This window comes from Canis lupus, chromosome 15, assembly GCF_003254725.2.
Source record: "Canis lupus dingo isolate Sandy chromosome 15, ASM325472v2, whole genome shotgun sequence".
NCBI classification, from domain to species: domain Eukaryota; kingdom Metazoa; phylum Chordata; class Mammalia; order Carnivora; family Canidae; genus Canis; species Canis lupus.
Window position 1 is genome coordinate 35779190 of NC_064257.1, and position 27459 is coordinate 35806648.

The 27459-nt window shown below is 45.1% G+C and overlaps 2 protein-coding genes and 1 long non-coding RNA gene across 10 annotated transcripts in view; 1 reads left to right on the forward strand and 2 right to left on the reverse strand.

The window, feature by feature from the left end:
* CCDC38 (coiled-coil domain containing 38) overlaps positions 1–8087 on the reverse strand; it is a 50531-nt gene extending 42444 nt beyond the window's left edge. For 4 of the 8 annotated variants that reach the window (XM_025439156.3, XM_049093940.1, XM_049093939.1 and 1 more), the window contains exons 1-2: positions 7730–8079; positions 376–429 (exon numbers count right to left, since the gene is read on the reverse strand). In XM_025439156.3, coding sequence (XP_025294941.1) covers positions 376–415 — 40 coding nt within the window. In that variant the 5' untranslated portion in view covers positions 416–429; positions 7730–8079. Of the gene's footprint in view, positions 1–375; positions 430–7729 lie in introns of all 8 variants that reach the window. The other 4 variants (XM_049093942.1, XM_049093936.1, XM_049093937.1 and 1 more) reach the window with 3 other exon arrangements.
* Positions 8088–8969: 882 nt separating this feature from the next.
* Positions 8970–24702, forward strand: AMDHD1 (amidohydrolase domain containing 1). The gene is made up of 9 exons (XM_025439159.3): positions 8970–9144; positions 10533–10639; positions 11877–11941; positions 13450–13727; positions 16060–16285; positions 18677–18801; positions 22163–22256; positions 22848–23008; positions 23878–24702. Exons 1-9 carry the CDS (start codon positions 9008–9010, stop codon positions 23981–23983), a joined length of 1299 nt encoding a protein of 432 aa, XP_025294944.1. The 5' UTR covers positions 8970–9007; the 3' UTR covers positions 23984–24702.
* Positions 22729–27283, reverse strand: LOC125752512 (uncharacterized). The gene is made up of 2 exons (XR_007402206.1): positions 26662–27283; positions 22729–22961 (listed from the first exon to the last, which is right to left on the reverse strand). It is a non-coding gene; the product is annotated as an uncharacterized LOC125752512 (long non-coding RNA).
* Positions 27284–27459: the final 176 nt, after the last annotated feature.

Sequence of the window (27459 nt, forward strand, 5' to 3'; positions counted from 1 at the left end):
AGAAGCAGGAGGAGGAGGGAAAGGCTGGAAAAGGAAAGGAGAGGACAGATTTTGATAAAATGTAGTTATTCATGACCTTTATTATGACAAATAATTGAGTTACTTGTTTTATGTCATGAATTTCCCTAGCAATCTGGCCAAATATGACAATTTAATCAAATATGACAATCTTCCAATGTGAAGATTTTTCTTTGCAGAATTAAAAAGTGGAAGGGAACCTTCTCAGCAGGTCATTTGTAACCTCTTTACACAGAAAGGCCATGTCTGAGGCCTTCACGTCGTGTGTCATTCTCCTTTTCCCACGTTCCCAATCTATTGTAGAGACTGACTGTACCAGGCACAAAACAAGAACTCATGGACAGATTTCTTCTTTACCTTCGGAAGCCAGGGATATCGGAAAAAATTGTGATGACATTTTGTCTCCTGGTCCTGTCCAAAGAAAAGGGAATACATTAAAAATTTTGTAAACCTGAGCTTCGGGTGATGTATGGAAGTGTGTTGGGTCACTAAATTGTACACCTGAAACTAATATTATACTGCATGTTAACTAAATGGAATTAAAATAAAAACTGAAAAAAATAAATTCTGTAAAGCTTGCATAAAGGGGGCTAAACTCAACAGCCCATGATTCCAAGTGGCCTTCATTGCTTTTATTTTTTATTATTTATTTATTTATTATTGTTATTTTTTTCTTCATTGCTTTTAAAAGCACAAACCCTTTGACCCAGCAATTCCAAATCTAGGAACTCATCCCAAGAAATAATCAGATAAGGGGGCAAAAAAGTATGTACAATAATGTTTGTTGACATGTTATTTAATAAACAGGGAGTTTATTAATTAAATAACCTTGGTATGCCCATAACACGGATTGCCCCGTGTCCCATCAAAACAATGCTGCAGTTGTGGGACCCAGGAAGTTTAACAAAAATCCCCTACCCCTGGACAAGCAGAGCAGGACTAACTCCATTTTGTGCTGCACCCGCCACCTCCTGTATCACCCCCACAGGACCTGCTTATTGCTTAAGGCGCTGCCCCACCCCAGTCAGGCTGCTGGGCACACCCTAATCGGAAATCGGCTCATAACAACGTAACCCCGCCTTGTGCCCCCCAAAACTGCGCGCCAATTCTGACCAAAACAAGAAGCCAGCTCAAATGGATACTATAGGGTAAAATGTAATTCAATCGGCCACCTGCGTGTGGACCGACATGACTGTGCAACTTTCTGCCTATGTTACAATCCCACTGGCCCCTATAAAGCTGCTACGCCTCTTAGCCTCGGGGTCCAAGTCCCTGCTCCGCTGTGTCGGGTACACTTGGACCCAAGCTCGAGCTTGTAAATAAACCCTCGTGTGTTTGCATCGGTGTCGGCTCCTCGGTGGTTTCTCGGATTCGCAATCTTGGGCACAACACAGTCACTGCTTACCGTGGTTAACTATATATCAAAAGTGGAAAGAATGGGAGCAGTGGGGATAAAAAAAACACCTGCCAAGTCAGATGTTTGAGAAGCTGTTCACCGAACATTAATAGTGGTTGTCTTCGATTTGGAGCAACCTCTCTATTCATTTCTATCAGGTTTGGGATTAGGGCTAGGTGCAAAATTGAAGGAAGTGGCCCCCAAACTTCAGTTATCGAAATAAATAACATACTAATGCAATTTATAAAAAAAAAAATTCCAAGTCAATGCAGGAAAAAATCCATGGTGGACAAAATATCAAGACTTTAAATACTGACAGGTTCTGACTGCACTCACATGACCCTTAGAGCAGGTGCCTCCCTCGCCACACCTTCGTCCTGGCCCACAGATCTCGTATTTATGTACATTTTTGGTATTTTGCTCATCGTGGAATTTTTTTTAAATTTTATTTATTTATTCATAGAGACACAGAGAGAGAGGCAGAGACACAGGCAGAGGGAGAAGCGGGCTCCACGCAGGGAGCCCCACGTGGGACTCCATCCCAGGTCTCCAGGATCATGCCCCGGGCTGCAGGTGGCGCTAGACCGCTGTGCCACTGGGGCTGCCCTCATCGTGGAATTCTTTGCATTGATTTTTATTTTTTTTATTTATTTTTATTTTTATTTTTTTTAAAGATTTATTTATTTATTTATGATAGACATAGAGAGAGAGAGAGAAAGAGGCAGAGACACAGGAGGAGGGATCCCTGGGTGGCGCAGCGGTTTGGCGCCTGCCTTTGGCCCAGGGCGCGATCCTGGAGACCCGGGATCGAATCCCACATCGGGCTCCTGGTGCATGGAGCCTGCTTCTCCCTCTGCCTGTGTCTCTGCCTTTCTCTCTGTGTGACTATCATAAATAAATAAAAATTAAAAAAAAAAAAAAAAAAAAAAGAGACACAGGAGGAGGGAGAAACAGGCTCTATGCACCGGGAGCCCGACGTGGGACTCCATCCCGGGACTCCAGGATCGCGCCTTGGGCCAAAGGCAGGCGCCAAACCGCTGAGCCACCCAGGGATCCCCCTGATTTTTATTTTTAAAAATAGTGAATTAAAATGTTGTTTGTTTTTGCCCTCCTCCTTAGGTGTCACACCACAGGTAAATGTTTCCCTTGCTTCAGCCTAACCCTTGTCTTAAATTTTTATACTTTTTTGTATTATTATTTCTCAATGAGCTTGGTGATTTTTACGATGAAAAAAGTGGCAATGATATTTTCATTTGGGCAGGAAAAAGGGCCTTCGGGAGTTTATATAAAAAAGGGAACAATGTGAGACACATCCCATCTCAGGCTGCTAATTTAAAGGTGTCCATCAGTTCTCTCAAAGAGCCACATTGACAAGACTCTCAGAGGCATTTGTAGCAGGTGATTCAAGATACAGACTTTGGAATGGAGAAGCCTGTCAGTTTGGCATTTACAGTTGTGTGAGCAAGATCATTTAACATTCTAAATATATTTATTGAGTATGTACCATGTGTGAGGCACTGTTCTGGTGCCAGAAACAGGACAGTTTAAAAATGATGACAACAAAGAGAAAAACAAAAAACAAAAAAACCCACATATTTTTTCTCCAGGGGGCCTACATTTTAATTACTTAGTAGCTCTGGGACTCAGGCTCCTCTTCCATAAAGTAGGAAGATAATTTTGTACCTTAAAGCTTTCATGAGGAGACAATGATGTAATGTGTGTAAACACCCAAGCAGGGTGCCTAGCACACAGAGCAAACGTAATAGGTGGGAGCAATTTTGTGCTAATATTTACCAAGGAGAATGTGGTTTTACTTCCAAGTGATTATAAAAACAAAAATGGAAAAGCAAAAAGACGTGATGTTAAAGCTTATAAAAGAGAAAAGGTTAACAAAAACTATGTCATTGATACTTTTTCACATTACTGAAGATTTGTTTCACAGGCATTGGGTTCATTCTGACAGTGGAAAAAAAGGGCCGGTGGAAAATTGAGGACAAATTGTTGGGTTGATGTATTTGGAACTTGGATGGCCAATAGTAAAGGTTGGTAGAAGATTTTCATATATATTTACACACTCCACACTCATCCAAATCCCTAAGATTCTACTCCCTTATTTCTTGGCACACTTTTCATCTTCCAATTCTCCTAACTCAATTCACTCCTCTTTCATTCACTTTATCCTAAGTCTATCTGCAATAAAAATCTTTACCCATGGGTTCTGGCACTTTTTCACTCATAGGGAAACTGGAAGTTCTCGTTCCCCTAAGCCAACTGCTAATAGCAGGTATCTGCTCTGATTCCATCTCTCCAATAATTCAGAGAACATATGAATGGAACCAGTAGTCTCTAGAAGTTGTTATGCTTCTGTACTTCTGTACATATTAATCTCCCTATTGATTAAGTGAAAGATTGGTAAAGAATGAATGAGAGAAGAAGACAGCCAACTATTCCTAGAAGGGATTATAAAGTTCTTTGAACTAAACCAATAAGATGTGCCAACCAGGAAAAGAAAGTCAAAGCCAGTGAATGTCTTTGTTGTGCAAAATAAAAATAACATGACTACCAGAGTCTCTGCGTTGAAATAGAAGGAAAATGTCACTGGATTGCATAGCAAACACCTGCAAATTCACATCTAAGATACATGCTAAAAAAATAAAATATATGTTTAAATCTAGCTTCTGACAGATGAAAAAGATGAATAGCTCAAAAAAACAAGGGCTTTAACATGGTGACTTCAAGCATCATTTTTAGAGGTGGCAGAGGCTAGTCGTTAAGAGCATGGACTCATCATGCTCCTTAAATCCCCACGCTTCAATTTCCCCATCTTTCAAAAGGGCTGATAAGAATAGCATGTACCTCATATGATGGTTAAGTTAGGTACTATGTGGCCCCCAGCTTGGGCAGCATGAGGCGCACCATGAGCCACAGCAGCGTAAGCCCATGGAGAAAGCATTTGGAAGAGGAAGGATACCCGGTGTGTTTGAGGAACCGCCAGGAGAGTAGTAGAACTTAAGCAGAGGAAACAACGTAGAGAAGGATAGGTGAGATCAGAGAGAGAGTGAGGGCCCTGTGGGTCACTCTCTCAGTGAAATGGGAATCTGGAATGAACCACTGTGGCCGCTGAGCTGGGAAGCGACTGTACAAGGGGGTTAGGGTGAAATAAAGACATCTGTTGGGTGGCTACAGTCATTGAGAGGCAAGAGATAATGGGAAGAATAGAAGTGGGGAAGGGTGGTTAGATTCTAGATCCATTTGGAAAGTAGAGCCTGCAGGACTGGGTGATGGTTTGGATGTGGGGTATGAGATAAAGAGCTCAGGAAACAAAGGGTGGAGTTGCCATCAATGGAGACAGAGCAGCTATGGGGGAAGGGGCAATTAAGTTCAAAGGTTTCCAATTAAGTCGGGAACATGTTACATTTGAGACATGTTAGGGGACATGGGCGTAAAATACACTGTTCTTCCAAGGTAAACACCATACTGGTTGATTTAATTAATGCTAGCATTCCTCTGGCATTATGCAATTATGTGTGGCCACTGAGCCAGGTTTTTTCATGTGGATCATCACAGGGATGGATGACACTATGGAAAGACCCTGGTCTTGACAGCAGGTCCAATCCTGCCTCTGGTTCTCACCAGCTTTTTCTCTTAGATCTATCTGCTGAAACTCAGTGCACCTTAGGTCCTTCTTCTATCAGGTATGGATACTAATATCTTTCTTACAGGCTTGTTGCAATTTTCAAACACAGGTAATGTATGCAGTGTGGCTACTCATGGTAGGCCGATAGGGAAATAATTGCCTATTAATTTCTTCAAGGTAGATGTCCAGATCTGTCCTCTTTCTAGTCCTGTCTTGTGAATAACCACTAGCCTTTGAAAAGGAGGGATAACTGACCACCAACTTTTGTAAGAAATCCTGAACTCAAATTCCCTGAAACCCTTCATTTGAGTCCTCTCAATCTACCAGCAATACTGCTGCAAATTTGGGGAACCTGACTCACCTTCATGCACATTCTTAACATTCCAAACTTCATGGAAGTAGAAGTGGAAAAAGAAGAATGGGGTTTTTCTAATGACCAACCCTAAAGTCCAAGACCAACTCCAAATGAAATGAACAATAACACTATCTACCAGGTATTATTTGAAGCAATCTGTTTGATTTTTTTAAAGATTTTATTTATTAGACAGAGAGAGAAAGAGGCAGAGACACAGGCAGAGGGAGAAGCAGGCTCCACGCAGGGAGCCCAACGTGGGACTCCATCCCAGGTCTCCAGGATCACACCCTGGGCTGAAGGCAGCCCTAAACCACTAAGCCACAGGGGCTTCCCTGTGTTTGATTTTCTTAACAACTCTCTCTACAACTCAGGGAAAATGGATTTCCAGAGTCTCTTAGTAGGAGATAAAACGCTTTATCTTTGTTTAGCTCCCATATGCAAACAAAGATTTAGACAGATTCAGACCTAAAGCCATTTTTGCCCACCTCCTTCCCACCCACTTGGACAAATACTAGGAGAAAGGGCTGTAAACTGTGTCCTTGGATAGTGTGTAGAGACCAGAGCTAGCAATTTTTTGTTTACCTGCGGGCCAGGAGCCACTAGGTCCTTGGCCTGCTCAATGACCTGCCTCTTTCGATTAGGTCAGAAGCAGAGCACACTGATAGGAAGTTACCTTCAGCTTGACCTTTAAGGCCCTGCTGGCGTATTTTGTGTGGACTTTCCTGTTGACATTTGTCTGCCCCTTTTGCAAACTGAAAAAACAAAAAAACAAAAAACAGCCTGAGTGTCAAAGGGAAGGAGAACAGGGGAAGTCAGCCAATGCGAGTAAGATGATGTAAAAAGTACCCTGTGAACTGAGAAGTGCTACAGGGATGCTGGTTATTATTAAGGAAATGATCTGTAATTACTTGCTTAACAATGACCTAGGGGCAGAGCAGCTCACTCTTGTTCTTCTTGCTTCTGCAAACCTCTTCTTTGCAGGGACTTTTCAGCCAATGCTGTGTACCTGGACTGTAATGGACACAGTTCACCCACAAATCAATGTCCCCATGAAAAGAATGAGCATTTCTTTTTTTTACTTCCCCAAAACTTGTCAGCTTTCAGTTCGTGGTACATTCTGAGAACTCCGGAGGGGACCTTGTGGCTGAAATCTTACCTTGAACTTAATTGACCAGGAAGAGAAATAAAAGTATTAAAATAAACTAGCAGCAGCAGTTGCTGCTGTGGTAGTAGTAATATAATAAGAATTACACCTATTATTTAGAGCTAGGCACTGGGTAAAGTGTTTTCCATTCCATTTTCTATAAAGTTCAAACAAGTCCATGAAATAGAAAGAAACAATTACCCCCCTGAGAAGATGGATGAGAAAACTGAGGTTGGGGAAATTAAGGACATTTCCCAGGATCAAATAACTCATAAGTAACAGCGGGATTAAGACCAGTTTATGGAACCCCAAAGCCTTCTATATTACCATTATTTCACCTGCTCCTTCACACCTACAACTTCATAAATCTACAAATATGCCTATAATTGCAAAACATCACAGATTCAAGTCCTTAGCAGAAATGTTAGAAAATTTGGATATTTCTCTGAAATTAGTAACTTTACGTGTTTGTTTTCACTATATTTCTCCTGTATTATTTTTCTCTATATACCTTTCTCTTTAAAACTATTGTATAGACACACACACACATACACACACACCTCTTTGTGATTTTGTGTCCAAGCCTGGGTAATATATGGATTTTTCTTCTCCTGTAGGGTCTCTTTTACTCATATTCTCTATTGAATTCTTTTCTTTCCTTTTTTTCTTTCCTACCAATTTTTTCTCTTGTAAGACCAAAGTACAAAGCTATATTCTTCTTATGTTCATCTAACAGGTTTTTTTTTTTTTTGCTTTCTCTTCTTTGTTTTTAGAGGGCTTTTAAAATAACCCTAAAATTGACTTTTACATTTTATGGTTTTACAGGCCTCAGCCTGCTTTTATGGTCTATTTTTCGAGTTTATAAAGTGCCTTCCTTTTGATTGCAGTCTTTGCTGGGCAGGGAAAGTGCCTTTCCTGTCTTTGTGTGTCCCACAGCCTAACACAGAGCTTCTAATGCAAGCGTATGAGCAAAATAAAATAAGGCTCAAAACCAAACCCGGTCCCTGTCAGTGTTGTCACAGCAGGTGACAGGTGAGAAGAGGCGTGAGTGAGAATCACAGACCATCTTCCTTAAACAAACGTGACTCTGTCTCCAACCCTGGTGGCAAATCGAGAGTAGGCCCCGCCACGGACGGCCGGGGAGATGGGGGAGGGACGCTGAGCTGAAACCACTTTTACCTCCGAGAGTTTGGGTCCGGGAGCCGGTCCGACCTATCCTTCGGGAAGGCGTTAGGGGACGGGGGGCAGAGGCGCCAGGGGGTTCTCTCGTCCCGGTCTAGCCTCCCCCGCCCGGATCTCCCTTCATCTCGGGGACCTTCTGGGAGGGGATCCCGGAGCGGAGCTGGCCAACCGAAAATTGTGCGCGGCACCCGCCCCCCCCGCGGCCGCGCGGACCCAGGAGCCCCCCCCGCAGGGGTTCGTCCGCGCAGCCCGCCCTTCTCCCCGGTAAGCCAGCTTCGGGGCCCGATCTGCAGAGTAGGGGCAGTGGTCCCCGGCACACGCGCCCAGAGCCGGACGGGGCGGAACCAGGACTGTCCCGGTCAAGGGTTAGCACTACCCCTCGCTCGGGGTGTGGGCCCTCGCGCTGCCGCCGCGCCCGTCCGGTTGGGAGAGGGGGCGGGGAGTGGGTGGGGGCGGCGAGCGGGTTGGAGGGCTGGGGCGAGCGGATGGGGGGGGCGGGGCCGAGCGGGTTGGAGGGGGCGGGGCCGAGCGGATGGGGGGCGGTGAGCGGATTGGAGGGGGCGGGGCCGAGCGGATGGGGGGCGGTGAGCGGATTGGAGGGGGCGGGGCCGAGCGGATGGGGGGGCGGTGAGCGGATTGGAGGGGGCGGGGCCGAGCGGATTGGGGGGGCGGCGAGCGGATTGGAGGGGGCGGGGCCGAGCGGATTGGAGGGGGCGGGGCCGAGCGGATTGGGGGGGCGGGGCCGAGCGGATGGGGGGCGGTGAGCGGATTGGAGGGGGCGGGGCCGAGCGGATGGGGGGCGGTGAGCGGATTGGAGGGGGCGGGGCCGAGCGGATGGGGGGGCGGTGAGCGGATTGGAGGGGCGGGGCCGAGCGGATGGGGGGGCGGTGAGCGGATTGGAGGGGGCGGGGCCGAGCGGATTGGAGGGGGCGGGGCCGAGCGGATGGGGGGGCGGCGAGCGGATTGGAGGGGACGGGGCCGAGCGGATTGGAGGGGGCGGGGCCGAGCGGATTGGAGGGGGCGGGGCCGAGCGGATTGGGGGGCGGGGCCGAGCGGATTGGAGGGGGCGGGGCCGAGCGGATGCGGGGGCGGCGAGCGCGCGCCCCGGCTCCACCCCCGGCCCCGCGGTGCCGCCCCCGCCTGCCTCCCCGCGGCCTCCGCCCCGCGCCCTCCTCCGCTCGCGCCCTCCGCCGCCGGCCCCAGTCCCGCGCGCCGGCCCCGCGGCCCCCTCCGCCCTCCGTCCTGCCGGGCGGCCTCCCGGGGACCCGCGGCGCCATGGCGGGCGGCCACCGCCTCCTGCTGGAGAACGCGCGGCAGGTGGTGACGGTGTGCGCCCGCGGCGAGCGCTTCCTGGCGGGGGACGCGCTGCACAGCCTGGCGGTGCTGGAGGGCGCCAGCCTGGTGGTGGGCACGTAAGTGGCCCCTTCCCCGAACTTGTGCGCCGAGGAGGGAACCGGGGACAAGCTTTCCCGCCGCCGGGGAGCCACCGCGGGCCTGTCCTTCGGGCACCTGCTGCCCCCTACCTTGTGTGACGGCGACCGGCTGTCATTCCGTGGGAAAACGCTCTCAGGCTGAACCCCCTTCCCTCCGCGTCCCCCCATCCCCAGATCTTTGGAAGCAGCGCCTCTGCGGTGGACTTCTGGGGCTTTACATGTTCACGAAACGCCCTCCCGCCCAACCCCTTGGGTGTGCGGAAAACGTTCAGCTGGTGATGGTTTGGGGGTGGTAGGAAATCAACGATTCAGCCACCAGAAAAAGAGGACATTATCGGTTTGCTTTGTTTGGCTTTGTTTTGTTTTTCATTTAACCCTCCGTGCTTCCCGCTAGAGGTGAGTAAGAGAGCAGCGAAGTTCGGGAGGACGAGCCCGCAGTGGGAGGGGGCTTGGATGCCCATTGGAATTGCAGCGCCCCAGCCCCGCCGCGGCGCCCTTGCGCAAGGTGCTCTGGCGCTTTTCTGAGGCTGCTTAGGGTTGTGCAACAGCCCAGCTTTCAGGGACCGTGTGTGTTTAATTAACAACGAGATAAAAACATTCCCAGGGTTACTGTTAAAAGTTTGTTAAAAACCAGTTAACAGAGGGCTCCCCCGGGTGGCTCAGTGGCTGAGCCTCTGCCTTTGCCTCAGGTCCTGATCCTGGGGTCCTGGGATCGAGTCCCGCATGGGGCTCCCTGCAAGGAGCCTGCTTCTCCCTCTGCGTGTGTCTTTGCCTCTCTCTCTCTGTGTCTCTCATGAGTAAATATACAAAATCTAAAAAACAAACAAACAAAACAAAAACAACCCAACAACCAGTTACCAGAACTGGACAGAGGTAGAAATCCAGGGCTGACTGACAGCCCTGCCCTGTGGAGTCCGGAGGCCGGTCTCTCTTGCTCGGTCGTGCAGGAGCCTTCCCCACTCCATCATCCAAGGTGACAGCCCCATCTCTCCTTTTGGTGTCCGCCTTCCAGACAGTAGGGAACAGGAAGAGAAAACGAACCTATTGGTTAGAGTTTAGTCATGAGGGGGCACCTGGTTAACGGGAAACCCAGAAAGGTAGGTTTCATTCTGGGTGTTCATGTGTTCAGCTAACATTTAGGAATCTAGCGCTGCAGGGAGGAGGGAACACTGACCTTGGGGAATAGCCGGCACTCTCTGTATCTGTGATTTGACTTGTTTTGCTGGCATGTGGCATTTTTTCCCCCAAAAGACGCAGATGCAAGAAGGAAATACGGTAAATGTTGACTGATACCCAATATTTGAAATCTTTAGTTTTTCCACAGTATTTATCCACACTTTAGTAATTATTTCTTGATTTTTCTTCAGGGATGGGTTTATAAAAGCCATCGGTCCTGCTGACGCTATCCAAAAACTGTTTTCTGAAGAAACGTTCGAAGAAAGAATCGACTGTTCTGGGAAATGCATCTTGCCAGGTATTAACCTTTTTTCCAGTAAAGCCCTGAAACCAGTTTTAGTAATGTAAAGAGAAAGAGGAGCAGCTTCTTTTAAATAGGGTCTTGAAATAATATTAAAATATAAGAATAGGTACTGTGCATTGAATTTCTACCACTGAATGCCTAGCTGCTTTACAAATGTGGTTTCATCTTGCATCCTTATAACTGCCCTGTAAGGTAAGTATCATTATCTCTATATTACAGATTAGAAAACTCCAGTTTAGGGATGCAGTACCCCACCCAAGATTGCTGGACAGGTAAAGGGCGAGCTGGGAATGAAACCTACTCATTCAGGTCACTTCTTCCCACTGAGATGCTGAAGACAAACCAGTTGTGTTTAGGTTCAAAGCTGTTGGAAGAATTTTACTAATCTATTTCAAAAAATAGATCAAGAAAAAAAAAAACCTGATGCACTCTGAATAGAGATTCTTGATTTTAATCCAGTCAGAACCCCTAATGAGACATTTAGTCCAAAAGGTATTTTAAATATTCTGGAAAGACACACTTTACTTGAGCTGTACCTGGATAAACAAACGTTTCACATGATTGCTTATAGTGTCTCTTCAATTAAACTGCATTTCTTTTTTGAAGGAGAATTCATATTTCTGATTTCATATTTTTCCTTCTCAAAGTGAGGAAGGATAGTATTCTGTTTTCGTACCCAGATTATTCCTTGGTGATATAGTCCTTTGTTTTCCTCACATAATAGAGGTGACACCTGTTTCAAAAGCTTGCTTGGGGGCAGCCCTGGTGGTGCAGCGGTTTAGTGCTGCCTGCAGCCCAGGGTGTGTGATCCTGGAGACCCTGGATCGAGTCCCACGTCAGGCTCTCTGTATGATGCCTGCTTCTCCCTCTGCCTGTGTCTCTGCCTCTCTGTCTCTATGAATAAATAAATAAAATCTTTAAAAAAATCGTATTAAAAAAAAAACAAAAGCTTGCTTGGTGAGCACGGACTTAGTGGGCAAAAGGGGCTGTAGGTATTTCTTTAATGGGCATTCTCATCATGCCAGTCGCCCTCCTGCACCAAAGCTTTCTAGACCAGTGCAGACAGTATTCTTGTTTCCTTTCTGTTGGAGGAAACCTACAGACAAATTCTTCTCCTCCAAGATGGTTTACCATCATCTTGCTTTCCCAAGAGTGGTATGGGATCATTGGCCTGCTGTTTAAGGGCTTTCTCTTTCTCAGCTTTAAAGATGATTTGATTCATTGATTACAGGTTTGGTGGATGCACACACACATCCAGTATGGGCTGGTGAAAGAGTTCACGAGTTTGCAATGAAGGTAACTGCAATTAACGATGGCAAGTCAAAATAAGGCACAAGTACAGACAAGTCTTTTTCTAAAGAGTTATTGGCCATTAGGCTTTGCAACTTATGTCTACATTTCTTTTTCTTTTTTTTAAATTTTTATTTATTTATGATAGTCACAGAGAGAGAGAGAGAGAGAGGCAGAGACATAGGCAAAGGGAGAAGCAGGCTCCATGCACTGGGAGCCCGATGTGGGATTCGATCCTGGGTCTCCAGGATGGCGCCCTGGGCCAAAGGCAGGCGCTAAACCGCTGCGCCACCCAGCGATCCCCTACATTTCTTTTTCATGGATATTTTTACTGGCCTGGACTATGCAAAATAAATTGCAACAAAACTAACTTATAACTGTCCAAATATTTATGCTATGCACAGGGCCAGCAATCATTTTAGGTATAATAGTTATCAAAATTTTTTACCTGTAGAATCCTTATGTATGTACCTATGCATGTATGTTTTAGAATCATCCCTTTAAAACAGAACTGGGCTGCCTTCTGGAGCCTGGGTGGCCTAGTCTGTTAAGTATCTGACTTCAGTTCAGGTCCTGATCTCAGGGTCCTGGGATGGAGCCCCAAGTAGGCCTCAGCACTCAGCAGGGAGTCTGCTTGTCCCTCTCCCTCTGCCCCTCCCCCTGCTTGCACCTGCTCTCTCTCAAATAAATACAATCTTACAAAAAACAAAATAGAGGGACGCCTGGGTGGCTCAGCGGTTAAGCATCTGCCTCCGGCTCAGGGCATGATCCTGGGATCTGGGATCAAGTCCCACATCGGGCTCTCTGCGGGGAGCCTGCTTCTCCCTCTGCCTGTGTCTCTGCTCCTCTCTCTGTGTTGCTCATGAATAAGTAAACAAGTAAATCTTAAAAAAGAAAAGAAAAGAAACTCTGGTAGGGAGACACCAGGCTGGCATACTTCGTTTGTGCCACCCACCTTGCTGCCCAGAGTAACTGGAACCCAGGAAGAGCTTCTTTGCTTGAGTGACAGAGGTCAGGCCCCAAACCCTAGTGGTCAGATACTGAGAGGTGGATACCCCCCTCCAGGGTCCCCTTAGTGGATATTTGGAATAACTGTAGCAGGGTTCCTGAATTGCTTAAGCTTTGTTTTCTCATAGGTGCCAGGGGCGGACAGAGACTTTGTCGGTATACACTGGGGCCAACCGGGTTGTTAAAATACTGAAATACTTCTGGGCTGGTTGGTAGATTGCCGCTGCTGTGGTAGACCCTAAGTGGCCCCCCCCCCCCCCATCTCCCATTTCTGCCATCGCAGTCCTTCCTGGGATATTCACCCCCCACCCCGGGCTCCCCACCAGCCGGCACAGTAGGGGCCTCCCTGGCTCTGTACCCCAGCATCCTTTCTGATCTGCTGGTGTCCCTGACATGCCAACTGTTAATCATTTTGGATATCGCCCCCCGGGAGACGGGGGGGTGCACCGCGGCCCTGCCGGCCACCTCCCGCGTGCGGCCAGCCTAAGGCCGAGCCCTGTGTTCAGCTGGCAGGTGCCACGTACATGGATATCCACCAGGCTGGAGGAGGGATCAACTTCACGGTGGAGCACACGCGCCAAGCCTCGGAGGAGGAGCTGTTCGGCTCCCTCCGGGGGCGGCTGCAGAGCATGGTGCGCGCGGGGACCACGCTGGCGGAGTGCAAGAGCGGATACGGCCTCGACCTGCAGACGGAGCTCAAGATGCTGCGCGTGATCGAGCGCGCCCGCCGGCAGCTGCCCATCGGCATCTCGGCCACGTACTGCGGGGCTCACTCGGTGCCAAAGTAACCTCCGTGCGCCCGGGCTTGACGTGGGGCGTCGAAAATAGAGGAGGGAGGGGGCAGGTGGCGCCTAAGTGGGGATGCGTTGCCAGGGCTGGAGGTGCGGCGGCGCTTTTGGGGCTTGCAGAGTCCAGCAGAAGCCCTTAGAAAGGTGTTCTGATGGATTCTAATAGTCCTCTCCGCGGGCGGTTTTAGGAAGGCCCCTCGCAGTCATCAGTTTGCTAGTCCCTTAATGACGGGCGAGGAAGAAAAGAAGAGATGCTCAAAACTCGTTTGGTTAATAAAAAGCAATGCCGCCTCATAGATCCTTTAAAATGACATATTACTTTAACTAGTTGCCCAAGGCAGCATAATGACACTCTAGAGATTAAAAGTAACACCGTGTAGGAGGTAGATCAAATCTTGAGGTCAAGACGACTCAGAATTTTTTTTTTTTAGAAGTTTTTTTTTTAAAGATCTTTTATTTATTTATTCATGAGAGACACAGAGAGGCAGAGGGAGAAGCAGGCTCCATGCAGGGAGCCTGAGGTGGGCCTGGGACCCTGTGCTGAAGGCCGTGCTAAACCCCTGAGCCACCTGGGCTGCCCGCAGAATGGTTTCTATTTTTGTTCATCTCTACTTGTTTAACAGCAGCAAACATGTTTTCTTGTAAATGTGTTTTAGCTTTCCCTTTTATCTAAGAAGTTTCTCCTATATGGCTTTCTTATAGAGAAATCTGTTCCTTTCTGCTTCTTATCTGTCCTGGAATTTCTAGACCCAAAGGCCCACAGTTTCAGAATTAAAAGGTCCAAAAGAAATCCAGGACTTGAAAATAAACAGAACAAAGACTTAGTGCAGTTTTGGGTTTTGATAACTAAGATATGTAGGAGCTACAGGCTTACAGAAATTATTTGGAAGTTTAATAACATATTTTTACATTTAGTTTCATGCACTTTGGAAAGTAAGTTTAATGTTAATTTTTTTGCTTATTTTCAGTCAGAGAATAAAAAATGAACATTAAGTTTATTATTGTAAATTCACAAAATTAAGTAGAAAATAAATAAATAATATTTCCAGTGATGTTCTTGTACATTTTTAGCATTTATACTTCTGAAATTATTAATGCTTAAAACTGCACTAAGACTTTTGGGACATCTGTCTATAGGAAAGATTTTTTTGTTTTTCTAAACAGAACATAAGGGACACCTGGGTGGCTCAGTGGTTGAGCATCTGCCTTCAGCTCGAGTCCCACAGTAGGCTCCCTGCGGGGAGCCTGCTTCTTCCTCTGCCTATGTCTCTGCCTCTCTCTGTGTCTCTAATGAATAAATAAATAACATCTTTAAAAAATAATAAAAATAAACAGAACATAAGGTGGATGACAGGCAGTGTAACGTGGTAGAGCTGTCCTAGGCTTTGGAGCCATACCAGGCCTGGGTTTGAATCCAGCTTTGCTACTTCCCACTGGGTGATTTTGAGGGCTTCACTTAACTTTTTTGAACATCTATAAAACAGCTAAATAACACACAATTCTATTTGATTGTCTTGAGAATTAGGAGCAACATATGTGAGTGCCTGTCTCCTCAAGGTTCACCTCTATCTTCCCACCAAAATGGTTTTTGCTGAGCAAGAGACCTCTGTGTGCCAAATACAGGACTAAGGTTTTACAGGAATTTTCTCCATCTGCGAATGAGTCTCTGAGGTCTGCGTCTTGGCCCTCAACGATATAGTCTGAGGCTCAGAGTATGCCAAATGATGGCTACATGACGTCTCTAAAGTTACATAGCCAGCAAGTAGTAGGGCTCTGTGTCCAACTGACTTCAAAAAGCCCAGCTCTTTCTACTCTAAAACTACCCCAGAATTTTAGAGAGAATTTCAGGGTCTCCCACAATTCTCTTTCCCCATGGTTCTAAATGGTGGGACAAGAAGCCTTACTTAGGCAGATGCTTCTAGAAACAGTGTGGAAGAAGGAAAAGTCCAAGTGATCACTAGGACTCAGGTGAGGAACCTGTAGTTGGGTTATTAGGGAAGCATCCAGGATGCTGAGTGTCCTTGGCAAGAACTTTTTCAGCCAGGTGGCCTTGCTGGCATTCTCGAAGGCAACATGGCTGGGCTTTGAGTCCCTGTGTACAGTCATTGCTTATAGAAATCTTGTCAATACCTCTTCTACATCCCAAATGTTAAGACTCTTGAATTGTACCTTTGATTATTTCTCTGCCTTTGTGAGGCTTGAGGTCATTTGCCCACAGTTGGTCAGATTCTTCCAGTGCCAGAAAAGCCTTTCTTCAATGAAAAACAAAATATTATTATTGCTATTATTATTATATTTTACCCATGTAATCTCATTTTCTTCCCCCAGAGGAAAGACTGCTGTGGAAGCTGCTGATGAAATCATCAATAGCCACCTCCCAAAGCTGATGGAGCTGGGTGCAAGTGGGGAAATCCACGTGGACAACATAGATGTGTTCTGTGAGAAGGGCGTCTTCGATCTCAATTCCACCAGAAGGATTCTTCAAAGTGGAAAAGAGATGGGATTACAGATTAACTTCCACGGGGATGAACTCCACCCAATGAAGGCTGCTGAGGTGTGGTTGACCTTTTGTTTTTCCGTTGTCAACACTCATACTACAGAAGACTTTATTCAGAGGTGGCAGTAGCCTTCTGCAAAGGCAGAAGATGGGGAAATTTGTCTGAACAAGGTGTGGATTGGTCTGGTTGGGCCTCAGAATCCCTAATCTCAGTTAGAAATGTACTTTTTTGCTGGTCATTTACCTTTTTAATAACCCGCTGGTGGCATTCGTAGAAAAGGAAGTGTTTTTGAGATCTTGTTTATCAAATTCATAACCTCTTTGGGTTGGCACCCAACGCCACACTGGCCAAGTCTACTAATTTCACATGTAGCTTCTAGGGTTTTTCCGTGGCAGCGTCCAGGTGAACGTTGGCAGAGCACACCATTAATAGTCACAGGTTGATCTTCTGATCTTATATCTTGCTCAGATTCATTTATTCATGCTTTCTACAAATACTTGAGTGTGTGCCCTGTGCCAGGCACTGAGAATTCAGCAGTGAATAAGGCAGACAGAACTCCGCAGTCGTGTCTAGATGTCTCTCTAAGCTCTGGAATGAAACAAACAACTGCCCTTGGGGCCTAAAAACAGATGTGGATACTCCACCTGTGTCCCAACCACAACACATCCAATGTGCTCTTAATATCACTTCCAAATCCTGTCCTGTGTTTCCTGCCCGGTGAATGACCCCGTTATCTAGGTATTGCCCAAGCAGGCAACTTGGACATCACTTGTCTGCCCCCCCCCCCCCCCCCACATTTCAGTCAACCAGCAAGGCCTCCAGGTTTGCCTCCTGAGTGGGTCTAGATCTGCTTCTCTTCAGCCCACCGCCTAGGTCACACCACCATCAGCTGCTTGCAGCTGGACTCCCCAACAGCTTCTTCTCCACGGGCCAAGCGTGCCCGCACTCTAACCCGTTCCCATAACCCCTTCCCTCAGTGCCTCTGATCTCCTTCTCCATTGCTGCAGACCAGTGGAAGTCTCACCAGGGCTCGCAGGACAAATCCCATACTCCATACCTGTAGCCCTACTGGGATCCAGCTCTTGCTTACCTTCTCTCTCTCTCTCTCTCTCTCTCTCTCTCTCTCCCTCTTTCTCTCTTTCTTTCTCTCCTCCCCCTTTTACTTCCATTGCCCTCTTTACCATGAGCCAGCACAAATAGTTTTAGTACGCCTGATACCCCACGCCTCTGGACATGCTTTCTCTAATCCGAATACCCCTTGACTGGCTAACTCTAACTACCCCACCCCTCCATTTTCCATCTCAGCTACTGCTCCTCTGGGATCCTTCCCAAACCTCTCCAAGAAGGAGCTGTTGTCCCTCCTTGTGCTTGTCCCCCTGTGGTCAAATCCCTACTGCACTGTAAACAAACAGGCTGAGGACGTACCCATGGCTTCACAGCCCTGTTCCTGGAGGTTAGCATAATGCCCGGCATACAGCTGGCCATTAGTGAGTAAATATTTGGTGAATGTTTGTTGAATGAATGTGAACTAGGTGGTCAGCAAGCTACTTTAGGTTGTAGAGAGTGAACTGGTGAATTAAACAGAGGGATCAATACCTGGGATCAAACCAAATTGAGTTTGGGCAAGTGAAGGTAACTCCAAGGTTAAAAGGAAGCTCCGCCTGGGGAGCAGAGCCTGTCTTTGGTGCATCTGCCTCCCCAGAGCCCCAGACCAGAATGCTCTGAGACCTGAGCTAGCTGCTGACGAGGGGCCAGCCCTCTCCTGCCCTGGTGTGGGCATTGCTGCCTCCCTGGGCCACAGCGTAATGTCAAAAATGAGTTTCCTTTCTTTTCTTTGGAGAGCTTAACATATCACCTTACAGGCTGGGGCACTATGTGCATGTGTGTTTGCGTGTGTGTGTGTGTGTGTGTGTACACGTGTCAAGCTGAGAAGAAACCCACTCGAATGCCATGTTCTTATTATCATCATAGCATTACCTCCACCTAGTTTTCTTCTAACCATTGAGCCCAGACTTTTTATCTGGAGAGAAATCAAGCTCCAGCAGATACTCTCAAGTTATATGTATAATTTCACATTTTTAAAGTTTGTTTTCTTAACTGATCTGTTTCTGCTGAGTGCAATGGCACCGCAGCATACCTTTCCTTATTGTGTTTTGAATGATGCTGTAAGAGTCAGATTTTATTACCAATATCACTCTGCTTGAAGAACATCCGTAAGCACTTGGATTCGAGAATAGTTTTGGAAGTAGCACACTAGCTATTTTTCAAATGAATGTCCGTCATGAACCTTTTACCCATTTGGGGGCTTGTGCTTGTGAGAAGCAGTTGCCAAGACATTTTAGTAGCAGAGTGCTGTTTATATTTTGCAGGGAAAAAAAATGTTCTGGCACTTTATTGATTGTTGTTGCTGCTGGTGAAAGCTTTCTCTCTCTGCCCGTTCTGCTTAGCTCGGGGCTGAGCTGGGAGCCCTGGCGGTCAGTCACCTGGAAGAAGCTAGCGACGAAGGCATCGCTGCCATGGCAACGGCCAGGTGCTCGGCCATCCTCCTGCCCACCACGGCCTACATGCTGAGGTGAGCTATTCGGGCAGGTGCAGGCATAAGGACACAGGTCCAGATGCCTACATCTTATTTCATTGCCCTTCCAAATTCCTTACAAACTCAGATCATGGAAGATACCAACTCTGGAGTGAGGTATCCTGATACCTTAGACCTGATACCTTAGACCAAATGGCCTTTCTGTGGCAGGGTTATTGGGAAGAGTAGAGCTTTCTCTTTCTCCCCCCCCCCCCCCATGTTGAGAATGTTCTAAATAAAAATTCAATGTGCGTTATGTTTATAACTATAAAATAATGAAGTATGCTTTCTGCTTTAAAAAACATGCATCAGATGTTAGAGAGGTCTGGCAGTGTTCAGAATCTGAAGGAGCTGTTGTCTAAGAGGATGCAAGTGGGTACCACAGTCCTCACAGATCCCCAGGGGTGGGAGGAAAGGGGAGATATCTAAGTGTATTTTGTTAAATCTCCCCAAGAATTTTGCTGTTTGTCCTCTAAGGATTGAATACGCCTAGTCTGTAGTGCATCTCTATGGCTGCTGTTGGAGAAATCAGCGTCTGGAGGTGGGTTTGGATGTCATCACCAGAGGGCGCTACCTAGCACCTCATAGGTGGCCAGAAATAATATCCCACAGCCCGCAGAACACCTCCCACCGCAAAGAATTATCTTGTCTAAGAATTGCACACCTACAATTATGAATTATGCCAAGGTTGAGACACTGCTTTAGGGATTGAAAAGCCAGGCTTTGAGTAATTTCTATTAATTTGTTTGTTTGTTTGTTTGAGAGTGAGTGAGGGCGCTCCCATGTGCATATGAGCTGGGGGGAGGGACAGAGGGAGAGGAGAGAAAGAATGTAAAGATTCTTCACACTTGACAGAGGGCTCGATCTCTTGACCATGAGATCATGACCTGACCAAAATCAAGAATGGATGCCTAACGGACCAAGCCACCTTGGCTCCCTTCGAGTAACTTTTATAGGAGAGAAAATAGGAATACTGCAGTATTTTTCTCAAATATATTATGATGTTATACATATATGTGTATTATTACTGTTCTCTTAATTTTAAGAGTAGACATAATGCAGATTGCATCCAGGAAATATCAATCAATAACCATTCTTGGTATCTTGGCATTTCCAACAAGTCTCAGCAGTCATCAATCAGTACTTAATCTGGTTAGTTTTCCATCAGCCAAGGGATAAATTTTACCAAAAAAAAGGTTCTTCCTTTACCTCACCTTGAATCTCTTAAAGATGGAGCGAAAATCTGAGAATTGCACTGTGAAGGGCAACTCAGCAAGAGAAGTCTGAGCTCTGTCCCTATGCCAGAGGCGGCTGCCATCTGTGGTAACCGCAAGATGGGCTGACCATACAGTCTGGAGAAAGCCACACTTTTTCTCTCTGGCTTCTCTGGTCCGGTATTTTTCTGATATCTCCAACGGGAGCAACCTGCAGGACTCCCTGCCGTGCCCTAAATTTCTCCACTCTCATTTCCAGAGTAACAGTTGCCTTATGCCACTTCCTTTAATCATTATTTTATGCACCTTTTGTAAACTGTTTAAGTTTATTCAGGATACATTCACCTCAGTTTTTCTGGAACTCCCTTGATACTTCTACAGTCTCATTTTTTCCCCTCTTTATTTCTGGAAGGGGAGGGGAGGCCATCAGCATGAACTGTGAGGGTTGCTGGGTGGCTCAGTGGGTTAAGCAGCTGCCTTCAGCTCAGGGCATGATCTAGGGTCCTGGGATGAGCCCAATATGGGTTCCTTGCTCAGCGGGGAATCTGCTTCTCCCTCCCCTCCCCTCTCATGCTCTCTCTTTCTCTCAAATAAATAAATAATAAAATCTTTAAAAAAATAAAAAAGAGAATGAACTGTGGGGAAATTTTAAGCTCTACCTTTCCTCCTTCTCCTCTCTGCTTCACCCACCTCCTCTCATACATTATCCCATGTTATCCAGTGTTGAGGAACATTATCTTAGGTAGTCCTGCAAATTGTCAATCATAGACTATGAATGTTTCAAGGACCTCACTCATGGCCTAGAAACCTGTAGGCTCTCAGACAACTGATTTTATCTATTCCCCTCCCCACAACACTGTGAGCCTTGAATAAACACTAACATAGTTTCTGACAGCTCAAGGCTGTATGCCTAGGATGACCCAGGCCCCCTTAAAGGGAGCACCTGCCTGAGAGAGCCCAGCCTGCTAGTAGCAGGGGAATTTACTGTTTGTTCCAGCAAAACCAGGTGATAGGCAGATAGGCCCCTGGACTTCCTCTTAGAGCAGTCACTTTACAAAGTTTGCAAATGTAAATCCTTTCTCTGTTCCTTTGAGATATAACTCTTCTACCACTCAGGATTGTCTTCTTAAATACCTGCCCCTTCTTCCTCCCGACTTTCTTATTCTTTCTTTGAAACACCCATTTAAGGATGCCTGGGTGGTTCAGTGGTTGAGCATCTGCCTTCAGCCCAGGGCATGATCCTGGAGTCCCAGGATCGAGTCCCACGTCAGGCTCCCAGCATGGAGCCTGCTTCTCCCTTGGCCTGTGTCTCTACCTATCTCTCTCTCTCTCTCTCTCTCTCTCTCTCTCTCTGTATCTCTCGTGAATAAATAAATAAAATCTTAAAACAACAACAACACAACATCCAGTTACCACTGTACAAATCAAAACAGTCTAGTCTACACTGGACTCTTTCCCCTTTTGCAATAGACTATACAGTCTGTCTTCACCACTTTAGCCAGTGTTTGGCTCAGTTTTTCTCTGATATAACTTTTGAGTCATGTCCTAAAGAATAATATTTTGCCAAGGAGATCAAAGAGACTTGCAACCCAGGAAGAAGCACAGACATTTTGTATATTAGATTCTTAGGCCTTCAAAATTTTAAAGGGCTGACAAAAAAATGTTTGAGACCCCTCTCCACCCAAGGAGAGGGAGAGACATGAATTTTTTAAAATTGCAAAATGGAAAAAAATAAAAAAATAAAAAAAATAAAATTGCAAAATGGAAGTTAATAAAAATAGCATTATTTTAACCCCATTGTTTATGTTTGGGAGTCAAAAAAAGTCTGTTACACTTGAAGAAAATTTTAAGTCATATTTTTCTTCCTTAGCAAGAATCTCTGAATGTATGTAAAGATTGCCAAAATACTCCCAAATTAAAGAAGTTAGTCACAGACAAGTCATTTCAAAAGCAGAATGATAAAATTCAAGAATCCCGGGGTTCCACCTGGCCTCACCACTGAACACTTAACCTTGAGTTTGTTTCTTCCTCCAGAACACACGGGGGTTGGATAGCTTAGGTCTGTTTTTTTTCTGAACATCTCGTCTGCAGAAGTTCTACTTCCAGAGACTGACATCTTCCTTTTTTTTGCCCCCTCCTCTTAGACTGAAGCAACCTCGCGCTAGGAAGATGTTAGATGAAGGAGTCATAGTTGCTCTGGGCAGCGATTTCAACCCTAACGCATATTGCTTTTCAATGGTAACTATTTTTAATGTGCCTTTCCGAGCAAAGAATCAGTTTTCTACCATGTGTATAAATGATTTAAAAATAGTTCACTGTTAAAATGTACCAAAGATCTAAGAAAATATTTTCCTGTGAAACAAAAAAAAAGTGTAGACAGCAGGGTAAATTGGGTACGTCTGTGCCACATGGATGCCTCTAGGCATCGAGAGAGGAGAGAAAGTTCTATCTGCATAATTTTTTGATTCAGCCTTGGGCATTGTGGTTTGACGATAATTTACTACCATCTTGGAGGAGAGCACAAGCTCAAAGAAGTTTTAGTAAATAAGTATGTAGGGGGGCTTTCATCTTACATAGTGAGTGGTCTTGAAAAGTTGTAAATAAATACTCAATACACGGGGGTCAGGGGCGCTAGGGTGTGATCTCTGTAACAAAGGAATCTTTTCCAAAGCGTAAGAATCTTTATATGTAAATTAAAATGTTATACCAGTTTAGCTAGTTCATCCCACACACTTAATTTCCATTATTGGTTGCGCCGTGTTGAGAAATGTCCTAGGGAGCAGTTGCCATCTTGTGACTTTCCTCTAACACTCTTCTTTTCTGCCTCAGCCAGTGGTCATGCACCTGGCCTGTGTGAACATGAGAATGTCCATGCCTGAAGCCTTGGCGGCTGCCACCATCAATGCAGCTTATGCTCTGGGAAAATCTCACACACACGGATCCCTGGAAGTGGGCAAACAGGGAGATCTCATTGTCATCAATGCGGCCAGGTGAATGACCTCTCAACCGAGCTATTTTATTTTATGTCCCTCGTAACATGTGGACTGGGTTTAAATGCCTTTCCTGCATCAGGCTCTGTGTAGGCTCAGAAGCTCCCCAATCTCCTTCATCATCATCATCCCTTTCCAACCAGAAAGTCTCCCTACAGGTCGTAGACCAAACAGGGTAGATAGACCCCCTTGTCTGGTCTCGTTATCTGCCTTATACCTGTCATAGCTCTCCAGGTTTTTCTTCTGTTTACCTGGACTTTGGACTTGTGCCCCTGGCTTGCATTCTTGTTTTTCTGCTGGAGTTCTGACCTACAGCTTGTGCTGAGCCATGGGTGTCCCAACTCCAGCTGGTCACCCTGCTTCTGATTCATCACCTCTCTGGCTTCCCCTACCAGATCCCCAAAGCCTCACTTCAGTTTTCTTGGCCCTGGGTTCATATTATTCACCCACGGTCTGTTGTCAACTGTGCTTCCAATTTAACAATTTGAGTCTTATTTTCCTAAATCTTGAAGTTGTAAATCCTTGACCCTAGCAAGCCTATTGCACTACTTGGTCCTCAAGTTCAACTGAAGAAAAGCAACTCTGTAATTCTACTCTTCACTCTCTCTATTGAAAATAATGCTGATGTCACCTTTCGTATATCACTTAATCGGATCAAATATTTTAAGGTCAAATACTTAAATAATACCATTGAACAATATTTAAGTCATAGACTAGTTATCATAGTAATCTACTATTTTTTTAAAAAGCCCAAATATCGATGACAAGGTATAAAGACATTTCTAGAGAATGTATTTCTAAATTAGCATTTATTGACAAAGTGATGATTTTGACCTGTATGCATTAAAGTGTGTTTGATTTCTTTCTAGATGGGAGCATTTGATTTACCAGTTTGGAGGCCATCATGAATTAATTGAATATGTTGTAGCTAAAGGAAAAGTCATCTATAAAAATGAAAGATCTGAAAGAAAATAGAAGACTCTGCGACAGTATAAGTCAACGCAGTTGCAGTAAAAGTTAAAACACTCTAGTGATTTACCAATGTGATGTCACTTAAATATATTTCAGTACTTTGTTAATCCACTTGAAAAAAAATCAAGTCATTAATTTCTTTTAACATGTGCACCTGGACATATTAACAGGTAAATCAAATGGATCATGATCTTAGAACATTACATCACTTCACAGAGATTTGTTACAAATATTTTGGAGATTAATATGATAGAGTATCATCGAAATGCCTTCATTGGGGAAAAGCAGATTGGCAGTTAGGTAGACATGGCTTGAAATTGCCATTTTGTTTCTGCTTTTCAAATTTCAGTCTTTAAACTACATTTTGTGAAAATTAGGGGATGGTGAGAAATCCAAGTGATATGTCCCAAACTAAGCAAATGTAGCCTTCTATGATAAGCAGCTAGATTGTCCTTTCCCCACACATTGTTTCTCTAAAAGCTCTTTGAATGCATGAGTGTCCCCTGAGAGAGGATGTCCTTCTATTCCTAATCTCTTCTCTGCTCTAACAATAGAGCTTCACAGCACAGTTCAAGACTCATCATTTTACATGTAGGTATAGGGGCCTTCCTAGAATGGATGCATTTGGACCAAATCCAATAATGTAATTTTCAAAAATCATTTTTAATTTTTTGATTATTCACATTACAAATAAAAACAAAATTTTTATAGTTCTTAATAAATATTTGTTGTCACTATTATTGTTTCTAGCCCTGTAAGTAGATCGGTAGCATTACCTATTATAGTTTTTTAGGAAATGAACAATATAAATAGGTGTTTCTAAAACCATATGAGTTTACTTGAAATCTTTTTAAATGTTTAGACATCCTTATAATCACAACTGCATTATTAAACTTTATCCTATTTATGAATAATTTGAGAAGTAAATATTAATCAAATTATCAAATTATCACCCATTACACATTAATAAAGGCTGAATCAATGAGGCTTTACTGTATTCCACTTAAATAAAATCAAAATATTCCTTGTTGGGAGGTTATGGGTAACAATACACAATGCTGTCATTACCTAGTAGCTTGGGATCATTGGAGCATTGTCCCTCATATACTTGGGGGAGTCTTGAGGGAATGTGGGAGCAGCATGGTCACCATGGGTGATGCCTCCCCTGTGACCAAACACCTACTCAACAGTAGGAATTTGGGATGCAGACAATAGATATAAAGGCTAAAATTAAATACTAGGTATGTTTAAACATAGAAGTCTATCTTGATACCTATGGAATAAGAAGGTAAAGTGCACCCTACTCTCTCTAGGAGGCATTCATTTTAAACAAATAGCATTAATGTCTTTTCTAAGTGAAAGCAGAAGAGGATACCCATCCAGAACTGCCTTAGTCCTCCCAGGCCAGTGTCCTGTAACCCCTTGCAAATTGGGAGCTTGCTGGAAATGAGAACCATGGCCCCACCCCAGACCTGCTGAATCAGAATCTGTGTCTTAACCAGCCACTGGGTTATTGTACACCTGTTAAAGTCTGAGAAGTGCTGCAGCGTAGGCCCTAGCCATACTGGCTTTCACACTGTGCCTCAAAACACAGTTTGTTTTTGCTGTTCCAGGTCTTGCAGCACTGTTCCTTTTGCCTAGATGGTTTTCCTGCTCTTCTCTATGTGGGAAATTAGAGCTAGTCTTTCCCCACCCCTACTGCACACCCATTGTCCATGCTAGCCTTAATAGCACTGTGATTTAACTCTCTCTTTAGAATGTAAGTTAGTAGAGGGCAACCACCACCTCATGCCCTGGATCTAGTATGGTGACTGGATCATAGCAGGTGATCAATAAATGAATTTTTATGCTGATAAAAATTCACTGATAGTCACAGTGAAAATTACTTAATTAAAACATACTAAGTATGCCAACCCAGGAATTCATGTTAAGGATTCATGTTTGTGGATTGGAAAGAGCATATGAATTCCTTAATATAATGCCAAAGAATGATGCTTATGGGGGAATAAATTGTAAAAGTAAAACCAAAGACAGTTCCATAGTTGAGTGGAGAGGCTGCTATCATTCTTAGCTTTGGGGTCTGGAAGGATTTTGATGAGAGAGAAAAGCTCCAAGATGGAACATTATGAAGTGTTTAGAAGACAGGTGATGAGCTCTCCTAGCTCCTTGGGGATCTAGGGCCAGCTCAGAATTCACAGGGCTTTGGAACATCACTAGTAGGAACCTCATTCTTAGGGTCAGGAAAAGCCACTGAAATTTTTGAAACCAGTTAGGACCAGGAGAAGACTATTGTAGAAAAAAATTAATCTGGTTTTAGTGTACACAGTAGGTATTCAAACATTTGTTGTATGAGCATACTCTGGCAAGATACCTTGAACTAGTCCTTGAGGGGAGAGAGTAGGAGGTATCGGGTGCTAGACATTCAGGTGGAAAGCTCTCACAGTGGGCAGTGGGATGAGAAAACTCCTATTCTGTGTTCCACATTGGGCTAGGTCAATGTTTCTTTTGTCAATCTTTTAAGGTTATCAGGCCACCAGCCCCCTGGAGAAAAATTAAATTTCTCCCTAAGGAATAAGATTTTGTCAGATAGGGTTGAGCTTTAGAAGACCCCAAATCATCACAATATACAAGTTCTTCTACAACCTGAGAGCCAATTTTTGCCTTATTGTGCACAATATCACCTTTGCTAAATTGAGGGCACACACACCAGATGCCATGGGAGAAAGGCGAGGCAACGTGCTATGCTGGAGGAAACGCACATCAGGGACTTGACATCTAGGCTTTGATTTCTTCTTGAACTTTTTATCTGTAGAGGCTGGATTCCTTCCATCTCTGAAATTCTGGTTCTAGAATGAGGCCTGCCTTCAGGGAATTCACAATCCAATTAGGCTGGTAAGACTGACATCAAAGAGTCAAAGCCAGAGTGTATTGAGAGCTGGTTCTCCTAAACGGAACTCTGGTGAAATACATACTTTTAAAATTTAAATTGGTTTTGCCAGAAATCTCCGAAAGCATGAGTGTCTTGATCTTTATTACAGTGAGCAGTGAAAGGATAAAGTCAATGCTAGCTTCTTAGATTTTTATGTGGTGGAAAGTTATTCTGAAATGTGAGGGCAGATATTTTCCAAGTGGTTCTACTGCAGTTGCTTCAGACATCAGGAACCTGGCACCCAGATGGTAGAAACCACTAATGAGCCACGGCAACCCATCCTTGCTCACTCACCCTCGAGATCTGAGGTGTTCTGTGCTGGTTGAGTTTTGTTTCCCCTACTGTACCATTAGCATGAGTTCTCACGCTCTTGATCTGGCCTCCCAACCTTGCCATCTTATTGTTTGCACATTGCTACTGTTTGTTTAATCCTCTGGCCCCCCTGCCTACCTAGGCTATAAGCTGTGAGGGCAAAGACCAGGGCCATCTTGGTCACCGTTTGGTTAATGATAGAAATAGATCAAACATAGAATTGGTTTCCTGGCATAGA

Coding starts and splice junctions, on each gene's coding strand:
- AMDHD1 (XM_025439159.3), top strand. CDS start 9,008: ATGGCGGGCGGCCACCGCCTCCTGCTGGAGAACGCGCGGCAGGTGGTG. Junction 13,728..16,059: donor GGGGCTCACTCGGTGCCAAA/GTAACCTCCGTG, acceptor TTCTTCCCCCAG/AGGAAAGACTGCTGTGGAAG. Junction 18,802..22,162: donor ACCACGGCCTACATGCTGAG/GTGAGCTATTCG, acceptor CCCTCCTCTTAG/ACTGAAGCAACCTCGCGCTA.